The following is a 15,696-nucleotide window of genomic DNA, read 5'->3' as shown; positions in this document are numbered from 1 at the left end:
CAGCTGCTACCATACTACCTTTTCATTGATTAACTTTATATTAACAAAAATAAAGAAATATTCCATCCGTGTGTGATATTGCTATGAGCAAAAAAAAGCATCCAACAACGATTTTTCATTAAATAACATGAACATGTTCGGTCCATTGTTTTGTTTTACTCAGTGGCGTTTTTATAAATCAAACTCTGTTTTACACATTTCGCACATACTCTTACTAGCCATTATTTACAATCCCCTGTTCCATACAATGCTTTTGCGCGTGTACAAAAATATATCAGTCGTATTTGTTACCCTATTTATACATCATCGTTTCCTACAACTCTTCCCTGTGCACAACAACATTTCACGCAGTTCACTAACTAATGAATGTTACTGGACCCGCTGCTACTGCTATACCACCCTCTTTTCAACGGCCTGTTTTTTTGAGATAGGTTTCTTTTTGCTATGTTTTTTTTGGTAGCGTACCTCGGTGCTGTTGTAAAGGAACAGAAAAAATGACGTTATTGATACCTGTGCTTTGCATGTTGCTGAATGTGTATGTCTATGTTTGTTCGTGTATTTTATTGAACTACTTTAAACGTAACAAACTTGACGAATAATGTTTTCTGCTTTGCTATTGTAATGCTCCCGGTGCTGTGTTAAAACGCTACCACACTAATCCGCGAAAAGTAAATGGTACAGCAAACCAAAATTCATGGATCGCAAAAACGGACCCCATATGGAGAAACTGTAATTCTACTCCTCTAATGTTCTCTGCATAGACTCCCCCCCCCCAGTCGTCGTTGCTTTTGTTTGCCTATTTTGCCTATTCCCAAAACTAACGCGCGCGTGCACTGACGAGTTCCTTGCCACTCCTTCACAAACATTCCCATCTTAGGTCACTAGGTGTGGCAAGTTATTAGTGCAATGTGCTGATTGTTTCATGGTTAAATAGCTCTTTCTAGTTGTATTGTCTTCGATGAACGTATATGCACGAGCAGCAGTAATACGTTCAGCACAGGTGTGTCTAAAAACAACAAACTCGAAACACTAAACAAATAACTAAATCCATACAGGTTACGCAGTGATAGCCCCTAATACTTAGTACCCTAACGTATAACGTATTAAAAATGATGCAATTACACCGGTCCGGAGTTGTGCTTCTCGAACACCTTTGCACAGAGAGTTTCTGAAACTCAAACGACGTGTAAAACCGGAAGACGGTTACGCAAAACATCGAGAAAAACATTGACCGAAAGTTTAAACCGTGTTTCTTCCTTTCCCCTGCCCCGGGCGTGACACTTTTTGTGATGGCAAATTGTGGTGACAAATATAATGTAAACGAGAGGCGGTGAGGGGAGAAGATCTCAACCGATTACCTACACAGTACATAATAAGTACACAAGCCATGTGACACGATGTAACGTTTTACAACGACACACATGGCGTTTAAAAAACAAACACACACTGCTAGGGACCCATTTGTTTGCTTATAGGCCAGAGGCTATCGCACCGGTCTATCTATCTCTCTCTTGTTCTATCGTTCACTACTTCTCCTTCCTATCACACTTTGTTTCGCTCGTGTTTTTGTTGTGTTTGCTGTACAGTTAGCTAGTGTTCCGTTTTCTCCAATAGAAAGCTATCACATTTTCTCACTGCATTAGGACACATTTGCCGAAAAATGGAGGGCTTGCTAAGCAAAGCAGTGTAACCCCGCATTAAACACAAGCACAGCGCTCGATCGCTCGCAAACACTTTCCCGCCTGGTGCCTGGTGGTCCGTGTGGCGTTCCGGCGCACTTACACTTGCGCCTGTTCCTCCTCTGCGTTGGTTGCTTTGGGCAGCACGCCGCTCCCGCTCGATTGATTCGCTTCCGAGCTGCCCCCCGGGCTGGTATCGTCCGGGGGCGTTTCCTCCTGCACCGTACTGACAATGTCGGCGCGACACATCGGACAGAACTGCAACAGTGCGGCACAGTTCGTACAGAAACCGCGATGCTGGCACGGTTCGATTCGTATCGTCGCCTTCATGTCGAAGCACAGCGTGCAGGAATCCTCGCGCACACTCAGCTTGCGCAGCTGCTCCAGGAACAGATGACGGGGCAAAACAATCTGAAGCGAAGGAGAAAGGAGAATTGTAGACTTGAATCGTACTACCGGGTGGGCTTTCGCTCACCTTATCCTGCTCGCTCAGCGCCGCATGATCGTTAAAGCTCTTGAAGGGGCGATTTTTGGGCGGATAGACAAACGGCGTGGAGCCAAAGTTGAACCGGCACTGCTGGAAGGACATGAACGAGGCCGCCGCAAAGAACCCATCGATCGTGTCGCTCGACTCGAACAGCTGCTTCAGCACCTCGCCCTCCACCCCGTCCAGGCTGAAGATGACTTCGCGCGCGTCCAGATCGAGCAGACAGCCGAGCACCGAACCGCCCGACCACACGTTCAGGTTGTGCTGCATCGGTTTCGCCTTGTGCCAGATCAGCTTCCGGCAGCCGTCGAACGCGATCGAGTACGCATCGTCCCCGATGCCGTAGCCCTCGTGGCTGAGGAAGTTGGAATCCTTGGTCGCCCAGCCGATCTGCATCACGCCCGGTGTCATGATCAGCACCTCGTAGTACCAGCAGCCCGCATTCACCTGGTACGTGCACCGGACGCTCTCGAACGAGTACGCGTCGCAGCGGGCCGTCAGCCCGTCGGCCGAGATTTTCAGGTACTCGCTGACGTCGCGCGTGTTGAGCATCACGTTCACGTTGCTGACGTCCGCCACCTCGTATGAGTATTGCCGACCATCGATAAGGACTGGCAGGAGAGAGAGAGAGAGAGAGAGAGAGAGAGAAGGAAGGGGAAGGATCAGTAAGCATTCCAAAAAAAGGACTTCCACGAGGCTCGCTTACAATAGTTATCGAGACACCATTGGGCGCAAAAGCCGACCTGTCGCAGGGTGAAATCATTGTTGGTGATGTGTCGTTCGAGCCGCAGCAGTGGATTGTCCGGATAGAGTGCCAGTTTTCGCTACAATTGAAGGAAAATGTCTTTAGCTTCATCGTTCAACGGGAGCGATAGATCCAACCCTCCAACACTCACCCTAATGGTGCTCTTGTTTTCACTCGTTTGTGCGAACTTTTCCAGCGCGATCAGCGAAAACAGCATCACGTCTGGGTGGATTCCTTCGTCCTAGATTAGGGGGACAGGACAAAAGAACGCATCAGCCCAGTGCTACAACACTTTACACACATCGAAACTTACCAAATTCCCTAGCAAATAGCCGAGCGTTACCTCCGACAGGGCCGATATGCTGCACGGACCGGCCAGACGCTCCGCCAGGAAGCCCAGTATGATGCACATGTTGCGCTCGCGCTTTGGCGTGCGGCGTATCGATCGTGTTATCATGTCGGCCACCTCCAGCACCGATTCCTTCGACGGCAGCGGGCTATCGTCGAGCAGTAGCGTGATCACGCTCGGGCCCATCGGATTGTCCAGCGGCACCACGCGTATTAGGGACTTTACCAGCTGTATCCAGCCGGACGGTTTGTCCGTTAGGTCGTGCAGCATCACCATCGAGCTGGGTGTTTCCGGTTCACTGGAAGATGAAAAACGGAGATAAAAGGGAGATTAATAATTGCAGTTGTGATGCATTTTGGTTACAAAACTATTTCATGGAGAAAAGGCTCTCCTCTGCCCAGTGAAGCAATCAGGCACGTAACTCTACATCCTCTTATTGATTGCTAACAATTAAATTATTCACCATCACCGGTGGGGTAAAAAGGCTCGAAAGTAACACACATCGCTTTTTTTGGTGTGAGTGCAAACATCTCGCACAAGACGAGTAAGCGTCCTTGAGCAAAAGGGATCCGTGCACTTCTCCGGCCACTCCGGTAGCTAGAGAAAGAGAGCGCTCAAGTGTTGAATCAATATACCATCCGGTGAGCCCCAACTTTCTGCCACTTCCCCCTCTACTTCAGGGTCAATCACGGAAGGCGCGCCACTGCCGGGCGTCCTTTTTCGTATCTTTCTTCTCCAGAACGAAGCATTTGCGCGAGCGAAATGTAATCATTGCATCGCCTGACATGCATTGCCAGCTTTGCGAAACTGTAGTGTTAGTGATTGGCATGCATGCAAACGGTTCCTCCTCTCTTGCTTAAAGCTGCATTGCATCGCGATGCAATTCGTTTATTTGTACAACAAACGGCAAGGTACAACACACTCCACCCACCTTCCGATGCTTTCCCACGATAGCATTGCCCTACCCTCACTCCATTTCCAGTGGGTTGGGTTGGGGAGAGGGCCACTCACAAACAAGACGACGCCGAGGAGGACAGAATGTTAGCAAATTCCAATTGAATTATCTTGTTAGATTGTACGGGACGCATCATCTGTAATCGGATGTGAATACAGATTTCCTTCCACCGATCGGATTAATCACAGCACAAGCAAACGTCATCCGCTCGCTCGCTTGCCTACAAATGCAGGTGCAGCGCGTCTTGCGTAGCGTCTTCGCATTCAACACTTGCACGGGCACGTACACTCGGTGTTATTAATATGTGACCGAAAAAGTAGCAAAGCAGAGAGTGAGAGGGCGGCACAACAAAATGCACACTTTTTGAAGGATTAAAAGGGCACGTTTCGCTTCGCTTTGAAGTCGACGTGCGGAGCACCATCCCCCTATCGATCCCCGTCCCTTTCCTCATCCAGCGTGCACTTCCTTATCAGCAGGGGTGACTAACGACTTGCGCCAACAACAGGCAATCCCCCGGTTGCGGATGAAGAGCGTGCGCGTGTCTTTTTCGCGTCATTGCAAGGTGGCAGGGTGTTTTCGGTCAAGCTATCTACGCAAAAAGAGCGTTGATATGGATTAGTGATATCCATGCTCGCTTTTGTTGCTATCACCCGTAAGGGGGGAAAGGGTGATAAGGATCGACAAGCAATGCAGCAAGATGATTTCTTTTTTGTTTTTGTTTTTAGTTGGTACATACGTTTAAGTACGTTTTAAGCAAACAAAATAGATTTAGCGATTGAAACTAAAACGTTTTCTGAAAAATAGTTTTGTTATCTATTCTGATTAGTACAAATACAATATTTTGGCGTTGATCGTTTCAGAACAGCGATGTGCTCTCTGGAGTCCACCTACGACTCAGATCCGACTCCGGCAAAATCGCAACTACTAGTTCTGCCCAGAACTAGTCGGTCTCGGGCCGGTCTGGTGGTACAATCGTCAACTCGTACGACTTAACAACATGCCCGTCATGGGTTCAAGCCCCGAATAGACCGTGCCCCCATACGTAGGACTGACTATCCTGCTATGGTAACAATATAAGTCACTGAAAGCCAAGGTCAAGCTCACTTCACTAGTGGGTACAAGGCAGGCCTTGACCGACAACGGTTGTTGTTGTGCCAAAGAAAAAGAAGCAGTTCTGTTCTGCCCAGAATCAGAGTCTTCAGGAGTTGTCCGGAATCATCCGGAGTCGCCAGGAGCCATCCGGGGACGTCAGGAGCCGTCCGGGCTCGTCAGGAGCCGTCCGAAGTCGGAGTCATTCGGAGTTGTCCAGAGTCGTTCGGAATCAATTGGAGTCGTCCTGTACAATGCGCTTGTGATCAGGCATTTCATTTCGTTGTGTTTTTTGTCTTTCGTGTGCATTTCGTGTGCATTACAGGCCTTTGTTTCGACTCCAATCGATTCCGCACGACTCTTACTCCGGGCAACTTCGGACGACTCCGACTCCGGACGGCTGCAGACGATTCCGAACAGCTCCAGAAGACTCCAAATGACTCCGGATAATGCTGGGTGGAAAAACCTAAGTCGGTTCCGAAATTATCGGCATCGGATCGGAGTCAACTCCACATTTTTGCCAACTTTACCCATCACTAGTTCAGGGATTAGATTTAAAGCCGTGCTGCAGTGAGTTACTCACTACTAGTGGGTTTGTCAGAGATCGTTTCCAAGGCAACTCGTCTAGAACTAAAAACACATTTTGAGTTTCAAAGCTGTCAAAGCAACCCTTCTGGTTGGTTGGTTTAACTTTCCTCAGAACTTTGCTTTTTTATTATAAAGGATACACTACTTTTCCTTGCAAATACTGTTGACTGAAGCTCTTACCTTTCTCTTGTACTAACACAAATTTTTCATCAAAGAAAAAAAACAAAACCCAGAAAACCAATAAAACTCATTCTAATTCAACACCCTACTTTGTGTCCTAAATTCCCGCATGACGCCAACCCAAACCCGCTACTTACTAACTGAGGTGGGGTAGTGTGTGAGTGTGTATGTGAGTGTGTGCGAACATAATCTCAGTGAAAAAAAAGGTTTCGTGTGAAAATTAATTAGACTTAGAAGGACCTTTACACCTCCCGGCACCCCCTGTTTTCTCACGAGTTCGCAATGTGTGTGCTTGATAGTTTCCTTCCCATTTTCGTAATGCGATACGCGTGTTCGCGTGCTTCATACAAATGGTTGCTTTGATGCGTGTGTGTGTGTGTGTTTGTGTGCGACATAGAACTTTGGTTCCTTGGCAAGAGCCCCCTATTTTGCTTATTATGGGGCGACAAAGCAACCAAAACGACGTACCCACTTTCTTTCGCCAGCCCGACCCCGAACCAGCAAAAACCCAATATTATCGACGTGTTGTGCCGGTCCACAAACCATGCCAAGAGACCAGCCAGCATGTCCAGCGCATAAAGGTAGAGACCGAAAAATAGACGCGATGTGTGTGTGTGTCTGTGTGTTTGCTTGGTTGTGATGAAATGGGGATTTTCTTTTGCAATGTGCCATTTGCGACCGTATGACGGGGACACGAGCCAATGACGAATTAGACAAAGTTTGTGAGATCACTGTGAGGATTTGTTAGGATGGCAAAAGAGAGCGCAGTGCGGAATTCATCAAAATCTCGAAATCTGTCGCAGCAGCAGCAGACAATAGAAGAAAATCATAATTGCCCAAAGACAGCGTGCCCCATACATAAAGCATGAGAACTGGCTGCTCCGGAGAGACGCAGTTGAGCAAGCTGAGCGAATAATGGGCATTAATTGTAATGGAGGAAATCATTTCAAACCTCTTCCGAAACGTGGCCAAAAGGGGGAAGGGGGACCTATTGCAAAAAAAGCCCAATTCACATACGGCTGCTCCTCGTACTTTGTACCGCCCATTGTATAATTCCCGCTGGGAGGTGGTTTTGTACGGCCACTATTACTACGCTACCCGATTGTGATGATGACGTCGACTCGCGTAGGCGAACAATGCGAGCTTATCAGAACGACATTAATATCATCGACTGTGCGGGGTGTTGTGTTGTGTGCTGGGGGATGCTGATTAAAGGGGCAGAGAGAGAAAGAGAGAGAGAAAGAAAGAATGCAAAAATCCGTCCCCGGATGAAGTTTTTTAACCGTTTCCGCCGCGTGCGCTCGCGTAAGATGATGCGTAAAACAAGTGCCAAGGGCAATGAAGGCGAACACATGAGCACATGAGCATGCATTTTATGCAGTGTTGTTGGGGGGAAAACACGTTTTTATGATAAAAAACACACACAGAGGATGTTTGCTTTAATGTGCACGAGAGATGAGTCCATGTCCAACATCCCTTCGGGTGACAGACAGCGCACACCAACCACCAACCAAAGCTTATTCGTTTATCTCTTGAATGTTGAATCATTTTGGACCGATAATGGTGGGGACACGTCAGAGGACACGGGGGTTTCTTTGACACGCTTCCTTTCTTCCGCTAATCCATCGCATTGGTGCGTTCGTTAATCGGACACTCACTTTTACAGTACGGTGCGCACGTGTTTGGAACGGAAACCCCCCCACTTCATCACCCTGTCCCCATTGCCCTTCCAATCGATGGTGACTAAACGTTTGCCAGCCGAATGAGAAGCTCACGCTGACAGAATGAATTAATTTCCGCCCTACTGGCCAACCGAGCAAGGATTATCGTGGTCGTCGTGGCAGGGTCCAAAAGTCCTCGATATCTCGGTTAATAAACACGCACACACAGAGGCACAGCAGGTGCGTGTGAGTAATCAACGGCACCACATTTCAATTGGTTCAATCCACGAATCGCTGCCAAGGATTGGGGGCTGTCGCGCGGATCGATTCCGGCTAGGACTGGCAAGGACAAAAAGACGGACAGGAAGGAAACGGCCGGAAGGGACGCGCGACGACGTCATTGGTTCGATTCGATAATTACACTCATTTACCAAGGGTCAGAGCATTGGCCCTCCTCCCCGGCCCACCCATTAATGCCCCTTTTCGAAGGGCTGTTTTTTTTGTTTCTGTTTCGCGCGTTCGTTCGCATCCGTTACACTTACTTGTCCACGATCGAGCGGATGATTTCGAGCGTCTCCTTGACCAGCGCGTCCACCGTGTCGGACAGTGAAACCTGCCGATCGGACCGGGAGTAGTGCCGGATGTGGTGGTTGTGATGATGGTGATGATGCTGCTGCTGCTGACCGTTCGGTCCACCGCTGCTGCCACCGCCACTGCCCGCCAGCCGGCCCGTATCGCTGCCGGTCGGTGCGTACGAATCCCGGCTACTGTCGTCCACAAATCCCTCCTCGACCTTGTCCTTGCACAGGCACACGCCCATTGCGAATACACGCGGGCTGGGGGGTGGTGAGATGAGGGGAAGAATGCTACGAAGAGAATGGATGGGAGAGAGAGAGAGAGAGGACGGGGGTCGTACTACTTCTACGCCTCGTGGAGTATGGCGTGGATGGTGGTGGATGGAGCCGCACACAAAACCCGTGTTCCTTTGCCGTTATGTGGTCAGCTTCTTCATATTTGCAGATGGCCCCCGGTCGACGACGTGGCCGACACACACACACACGCTTCCGGTGTATTGGCGTTTCTTTTTTTTCTCTCTCTCTTACTTCAAATTCCTTTTTGCCGACGTTTTCACGACACTTTCTACACTCACACACCTTTTTGTTTCACTCACTGCGCGCTGGGAAAGAAACAATTTGAACAGATTTTTTTTTTGGTTTGGGTTATAGTACTAAAAATGGCACAAAACCGTTCGTCATGTCCGCATTCGTCACTGGGCAGTTTTCCCGGTACGCGTACGCACAACAGACGCAAGACCCAGTCGCGCCCAGCATCATCCGGATTAGCGGTGCGCACGCAGCGACAAAATGCGCGTAAACAAACGCAATTTACACAATCGCCCGAGAAGGGGGAGTGAGTGACAAAAAGCACCCTCCCGTTACAAGATATGATTAACACGGGGTGTGGAGGGGGGGGTTTACGAAAGCGAAAGCACACCGGGGTTGGCTCGCGGAGGGGTTGTTGCGGCACCGATTACGATCATTTGTTCTGCGACACCTTTTAGCTCGGTGCGCTTTTTCCGTCGTCGGTTGCGACTACTGCTGCAGCTGCCGCTGCTCGGTGGTTCGGCGATCTAAGACGGCGAGACGATAGACGCAAGGTTGATAGAGGTGTGCTCACTTCCTTGGTCGGCTAAAACGGTGCAAACAAGGGAATGGGGGTGTTTCAGGTTCGCCTGCTAGGATCATCGATCATGCTGCCAATTAGCGCTGCTGTTTAATATCACATTTTTATCCCACATACAAACACACATGCACACACACATGCTCCGAATGATGGTCAACGGTTCTTCTTGGGAGGGAGATTGAAGCTTGCTTCGATGGGGGGTGGTGAACTTTCGTTATGCGGTGGAGCCTGCTGCTGCTGCTGCTGTTGCTGCTATTACCATCAATCGCTTGAAAATAAACACACGCATGCAACCAGTGAGTGGTAGCCGTGTTTGTGTGAAAGGGGTGTGTATGTGTGCGTGTTTGTGTTTTCTGAGACCTGGCACTGCACCCTCCTCCCCTCCACCCAGGACACACATTCACTTTACATCACTTGATAAGGGGGACAAGAGCAAACGACACTGAAATAGAAAATAAACACCTAGCCCCCACGGAAAGGTTCCGGCCGAACGGTTCGGACTGTCCGGTACTTTTGGAACCACACACACACACACACCCGTACAAATGCACACACACACCACACACAAAAGCACTGGAAATGAACTCAGGCCAACTATGCGAAGTTGCTCGACTGTTGATGCAATCCAACACACCAACCAACCTAGGAGAGTGGAACGGGACAGGTAACGGGGGTAGGTTGCGAACTTGTCGCCGTCCGCCTTTTGGCGTGTGAGACGTTGAGATTCTTCGGCACCACCAGAGCGCACACAATCGCCACTCGCGCGTTTCACTACTTCGAGTTGGTGCGTAATTTTCCCTGCAACCCGTGGCGCAAGGAAAGTGACCGCTGCCGGAATGTTCGTACGCGGCGGGACAGCGCGAGACACAGCACACGCGAACGCGGAGGGTTTTGGATTGCCGAGGAAACCTTTTTTTACGCCCGTTCTGTCGTTTAATCCGTCCCGAATGGTGGCGGAGAGTTAGAAAAAAACAATGAATCAACAAGGCAATTATGGGCGGCCCCGCAGGACGTGACGTTTGACAGTTGGAAAAATGTGTTTGCAGTTTTACTTTATTTGAAATTAGAAGGGATGTGGGGATTGAGGGATGTTGGAACTTTTTAAACATAAAATTATTATTGTATTTCGTATTAATATGTGTTATTTGAAATATTATTTAAATATTTTTTGTTGGTTTGCGTTAAAATAACAAAACTCCAAATGGATCGCCCACTGTGCAATGTCATTCGAATCGCAACTTCGTATTTACAGTAACCTACTTGTGCATCGCAGCACTACGAAACTGTTGAAAATGCTTCCAGTGTCGATTTTTAAAGGAATTTTAATTTATTAAATCAAAATTGTATTCACAGTTCGCCAGCCATCACGACATCGCTTCCACGCTTATCCCTTAATAACCGCGATCGGACGCAATTTGATGGCCTTATTGCTTATGCCTACATCGTGGCACGTTTGCACCACATCCCGCACATCCTTGTACGAATCCGGCGCTTCCTCCTGCACCAGCTTTGGCGACGCGACACGAATCGAAATGCCCTTCTCCTCCAGATCCCGCAGCACGTCCTTGTAGTCCAGATTGCGGCGCGATTTAGCACGCGACAAGCTGCGACCGGCTCCGTGACACGTCGAGCCGAACGTTTCCACCATGCCCGTCTCGGTACCGGTCAGCACGAAGCTGCACGTGCCCATCGAACCGCCCACCAGCACCGGCTGGCCGGTAAGCTGATAATCGACCGGAATCAGTGGATGGTGCGGCGGGAACGCACGCGTCGATCCCTTCCGGTGCACCAGCAGCTGCTTCGGTCGGCCGTTCACCATGTGTTCCTCCATCTTGGCCACGTTGTGCGACACGTCGTAAATGACGTGCATGTCCAGATCGTCCGGCGTGGTGTTGAACTGTTTCGCAAACGCTTGCCGCGTCAGGAACGTCATCGAGCTCCGGTTGACCCAGGCAAAGTTGGCCGCCGCCGACATCGCTTTCAGGTAGTTCTGACCCTCGGGACTGTTGATGCGGGCACAGGCGAGCTGCCGATCGTTCGTTTCGATTTTGTCCCGCTTCATCGCTTTCTCCATCTCGACCAGCGCGTCCGTAGCGACCTGATGGCCGAAACCGCGGCTCCCGGAATGGATCATCACGCAGATCTGGCCCAGCTCCTCGATGCCCATCTTGCTGGCGGCGTATTTGTCGTAAATTTCTTCCACCACCTGTATCTCGGCGTAATGGTTGCCGGCTCCGAGCGTTCCGAGCTGCGGCAGGCCACGTTTCTTCGCCCGCAGACTAACCTTGCTCGGGTCGGCGTTCAGCATTCGTCCGTACTCTTCGCAGTGCTCTTTGTCTTCCGCCCAAACGTACCCTTCGCGCAGCGACCAATCCATGCCCATTTCGAGCGCTTCCTCCAGATCGTGTGCGTTCATCGGAATGATACCCTTAGAACCTACACCCACGGGAATGTGATCGAACAGGCTCTGGGCGAGCTGCTCCTTTACCGGCTGCACGTCCTTCTCGAACAGGTTCGTGCGAAGCAGACGCACGCCACAGTTGATGTCGAATCCAACGCCACCGGGCGACACGATCGAGGTCGGATCGCTCATATCGAACGCGGCCATGTTGCCGATGGCGAACCCATACCCTGAGTGAATGTCCGGAAGTCCAACGGAGCTGCAAGAACCAATTGGGAAGGGGAAGAAGCGATTAGCCGGCATGTTTTACGAGTGAAAACCCGGAGCATGTAATCAGTACCGTCCAACGATGCCAGGCAGGGCAGCAACGTTTGCAATCTGCTTCACGCCGGGAAGAAATCCGCCGGTCATTCCGGGCCGGCAGGCATTGCGCAGCTCGTCGAACATCAACTTCTCCAGCCGGCTGTTTGCGTAGAATATGCCCTCGACGTTCATGTTCGACTGGAAGCCTTTCTTGATGAGGAAGCTGTTCGGCGAAAGCCGCTCGATGTACTTCATCTCCTCGTTGTACTCTCGGACAACCATTTTGGAGTGGTTTTCGAAACTTGGCCGACACTAAAAAGGTGAGTAATTCCGGATTTTGCCTCACTAAATGACGAAAAATGCAAAACTATGAAAAAAGATGCAAATGTTTGACAGCTCGCAACAAGCCGGCTTTGACAGCCTGGGTTGAAGTGACGGCAAGCTCGTTGCGTAGCGTAAACAGTCGCGTGGAGTCTATTTTTGAATCTTCGCACGTGTCAGTTAGTGTAACGGTTGCATAAAAGGTGATTGATTCAATCAGCCTCGAAAATACCACTAGAGAAGCTACATTCTTCCAATTACGACTTAAAATTTAGCAAAAACTCGGTCACAAGCACTTTTGTCTCACAGCAAGAGAAAATAAAAGAGTTTGTGGGTAGATGTTCCAAAAACTATCGTCCCACTAAGCGAATGTTCTGCAAAAGACTGTCCGAAGTAAACAAGTGCGCGCTTACGGCGCTTAGTCCTTGGCGAAGGTTCTCCAACACATGTGGGCGATTGCAAAATTGGGGCCAGCCCGAGCTGACCACAACCACCAAAATCGACGCACATGCTGCCGAAGCTGTTGTGTGTCTCATCCGCCTCGCGTTTAATGCATTCATTATTCATTGTTTTGTGGCTAATGTGTTGCTATTGTATGTACGTTTATTTTTGTTCCAAATTGTTCCAAATGTTCCTATTTCTTTGGCATTTTATGGAGAAGGCTTTTGAGGGGGATTGGCCGTAAGATTGATCATTTCCAAACGCAACGCCGAAAGGGACTGTCCTCGAAAGGGAAGGTAGTAGTAGTAGTAGGAAGTAGCTTTCGTTCAGCAGTACGTGTGCATATTTAAAACCTTCCCACTCCTACCCCCCTCGAGTCTGAGCCCTGAGAGAGCGACGCGACGCTGTCCCTGTTTGTGGCCGGATCAGAGTGGTGTTGTCGTGTTGTTCGATGACGCTTGTTCCTTTCGGCTTTAGATCTCGCGCCCGTACCGCTCCGATCTTGTGCTGTTGGTGGCCCTCGCCACTTCCAAGGTGGGAGGCCAGCGTGGGCAGATGAGAATCGACAGATTAGCTGTTGGCCCCGTGCCCAACGCTCTAATGCGACCCGATGCGATGTCTTATTGCCAGTGTGCGCCCCAGTCAAACGGACCTAGTACACACAGCCTAGATCGATGGTTGGAGTTTGATTTGAACATACACACAACGCTGTCCGTGTCAACGCTAGCTGGTACTACAGTTGGAGCTGGAGACAATTTAATTCTGCGGAAACCTACGAGTTCCCGCTTGGCAGGAGTGCCGATTTTGTAACGCCAAAAGCAGACGCAGAGCGTAAGGCCCGCTGGCGGAAAACCCGCGCAACAATGCGAACCGCGAGTGCTAGAATATCAGTGCAACGAACTTCTTTCCCTGCTGTGGCAGCTGACTCATAGAAGTGTCTTAAAATTGGGTAGACCCGGTGGAATTGTCGCTCCAAGTGGGATTTATTTTCCAATCCGCCTCTTCCATACGTGCGCACACGGCGTACTGCGTAGTGTGTGCGAGCAGCGTTTATGGCATGTGCAGCAGCAGCCGAATCGGCGGGTGATCGTGACGGCGGGCAGACCCAAAAAAGAGAAAAAAAAAGTGAACCTGCCAAAAAAGTGGTCAAAAACCACATTCGTCCCCATTGAGTGAAGCGCACACACACGCCCGGATTCGCTTCCCTTCGTGTTCCCGTGCGTACCGAGCGGTTGGCCTGGTGGCGCAAAGGGGGATGCAGGGGGACCACTGGGGAGGGCGGCTTGTGGGGCGATGAATTTTGGCGAGATTTTCGCACACCATAGTGGCTAGTGGTGGACTGCACCAGTTTTCGACCGACTGCTGAACAGTTCGAACCGATTCCGATCCGTTAATGAATTCCCGTGTCCAGTTGTCCGGTTTCCTGCGGTTGTTGTCCAGTGTCCAGCCTTTCCGTACGATCATCTGCTGGTGTCTTTGGGTTTTTACGATCGCGTGTGTGATCATCCAGCTATCGGATTATCGGTAGCTTCGCGCAAACGATCACAGCGAGCGAGATCCAACGGCATCGACAAGCGAAAGTACGGACCAAAAGCCATTGGAAGAACCCAATTAGTTGGTGATTTTTGGGGGCGCTATGTGTGGTCACTGTGGCCAGTGGCTGCTGGAAACGGTGTCTCGAAGTGAAGATAGGTTTAGTCATAACTGCCGGTTGAGTGCGCGCTACCCAGGTGATTCGAACACTAAAAGTGTTCATTAGCATACGCTCGCACGCGGCCTCCAGGGACAGCCATTGACACAGCCACGGAAGTGTGTGTGTGTGTGTGTGTAACAGGATTAGGTGCAGGAATATAAACCAATAAAAGTACTAATTCCCAAACGCCTGATTAAGTGGCGATCGTGTGCCGTCACCGAGGTTTTTTACGATCGTCGTTTTGATTAAGTGGCGATCGTGTGCCGTCACCGAGGTTTTTTACGATCGTCGTTTTGAGCTGCTGGTGTGAGTCCAAGAGTCCATCATAAGGTCTAAAGGAGGTAAGTTCCAATTCCACAGTCACTTTCGCTTAGAACACGCGGCACACATTTGCATAACCGTCTTATCTTGAGGAGCCCCCCTTCTTAACGTCAGCCAGTATCAGGTGAGGGCAAAGACACAACGAGAGACAGTTTGTCTCAGGCGCTGCCACTTGCCAAGATAGTGCGCGAAAGAAGGCCACGCTTGAGGCGGGGGGAGGGGTTGAAAGGGTTGGGTGTGGTGTGTATGTAAAAGTTGCATAAATTTCTGACACCCACCCAATATCTCAGCCGTGGCTTTTGGTGGTGGTGCAGCAGCTGTCACGCAAAGACCTCGCGCGCACCGTCGCGCGATGTATCATATCGCGGTTTTGTGCGCCAAGACGCTCGTGATCGTGATCGTACGTACGCGGTGCGGATTTTGCTCAACACCTCAACTCTATCTTCTAGCCTTCCCGCCCCCGAATAGTGCCAGCGTGCACCTTCCTCTCAGTATTGGATAGTGCAGTCCCTTCGCGCCCCCATGCTTTTGCTCCTACCCTTTAGCTATCGTATCCGTTAGATCTTCTGACGTTCCTTTTCCCGCCGTTTCCTCAGCGATATTCCTTTCAACCCAGCAGTGCCAACCCATCCGTGCCTACCCATATATGGGCGAGCTGGGCTTCGAAGCGTCTGCTGGATGTTACTTTATTTTTTCGGTTTTATTTCACCCATTTCGGGTGAGGTCTGCGCGTACTACGCACCACCCAAGCCGTGTTTGGGGTCGGGACAGGCTGTCTCTTGGTGCAGAATGTCTCTCGG

General features: G+C 50.1%; 3 protein-coding genes across 4 annotated transcripts in view; 1 reads left to right on the top strand and 2 right to left on the bottom strand.

The window, feature by feature from the left end:
- Positions 1 to 111: 111 nt before the first annotated feature.
- On the bottom strand, positions 112 to 10,387 carry LOC120902273 (RING finger and SPRY domain-containing protein 1-like). 2 transcript variants are annotated; one of them, XM_040310883.1, is made up of 7 exons: positions 10,059 to 10,387; positions 8,276 to 8,910; positions 3,225 to 3,558; positions 3,063 to 3,152; positions 2,873 to 2,990; positions 2,155 to 2,777; positions 112 to 2,090 (listed from the first exon to the last, which is right to left on the bottom strand). In XM_040310883.1, the coding sequence occupies exons 2-7, from the start codon at positions 8,551 to 8,553 to the stop codon at positions 1,779 to 1,781; spliced, it is 1,755 nt and encodes a 584-aa protein (XP_040166817.1). In that variant the 5' UTR covers positions 8,554 to 8,910; positions 10,059 to 10,387; the 3' UTR covers positions 112 to 1,778. The 2 variants fall into 2 exon arrangements, with proteins under 2 accessions (XP_040166817.1, XP_040166819.1); XM_040310885.1 differs by having other exon boundaries at positions 10,326 to 10,372.
- A 333-nt stretch (positions 10,388 to 10,720) lies between these two features.
- On the bottom strand, positions 10,721 to 12,513 carry LOC120903657 (RNA-splicing ligase RtcB homolog). Its single transcript, XM_040313218.1, has 2 exons — positions 12,158 to 12,513; positions 10,721 to 12,076 (listed from the first exon to the last, which is right to left on the bottom strand). The coding sequence occupies exons 1-2, from the start codon at positions 12,400 to 12,402 to the stop codon at positions 10,801 to 10,803; spliced, it is 1,521 nt and encodes a 506-aa protein (XP_040169152.1). The 5' UTR covers positions 12,403 to 12,513; the 3' UTR covers positions 10,721 to 10,800.
- Positions 12,514 to 14,181: 1,668 nt separating this feature from the next.
- LOC120904887 (mucin-5AC) overlaps positions 14,182 to 15,696 on the top strand; it is a 64,048-nt gene continuing 62,533 nt past the window's right edge. The window contains exon 1 of the mRNA XM_040315348.1: positions 14,182 to 14,916. The gene's annotated coding sequence lies outside the window, so the exon portion shown is untranslated. The remainder of the gene's footprint in view (positions 14,917 to 15,696) is intronic.

Source organism: Anopheles arabiensis, chromosome 3 (genome assembly GCF_016920715.1).
Source record: "Anopheles arabiensis isolate DONGOLA chromosome 3, AaraD3, whole genome shotgun sequence".
In the NCBI taxonomy this organism is placed as follows: Eukaryota; Metazoa; Arthropoda; class Insecta; order Diptera; family Culicidae; genus Anopheles; species Anopheles arabiensis.
This window is presented reverse-complemented; position numbering and strand designations above follow the sequence as displayed.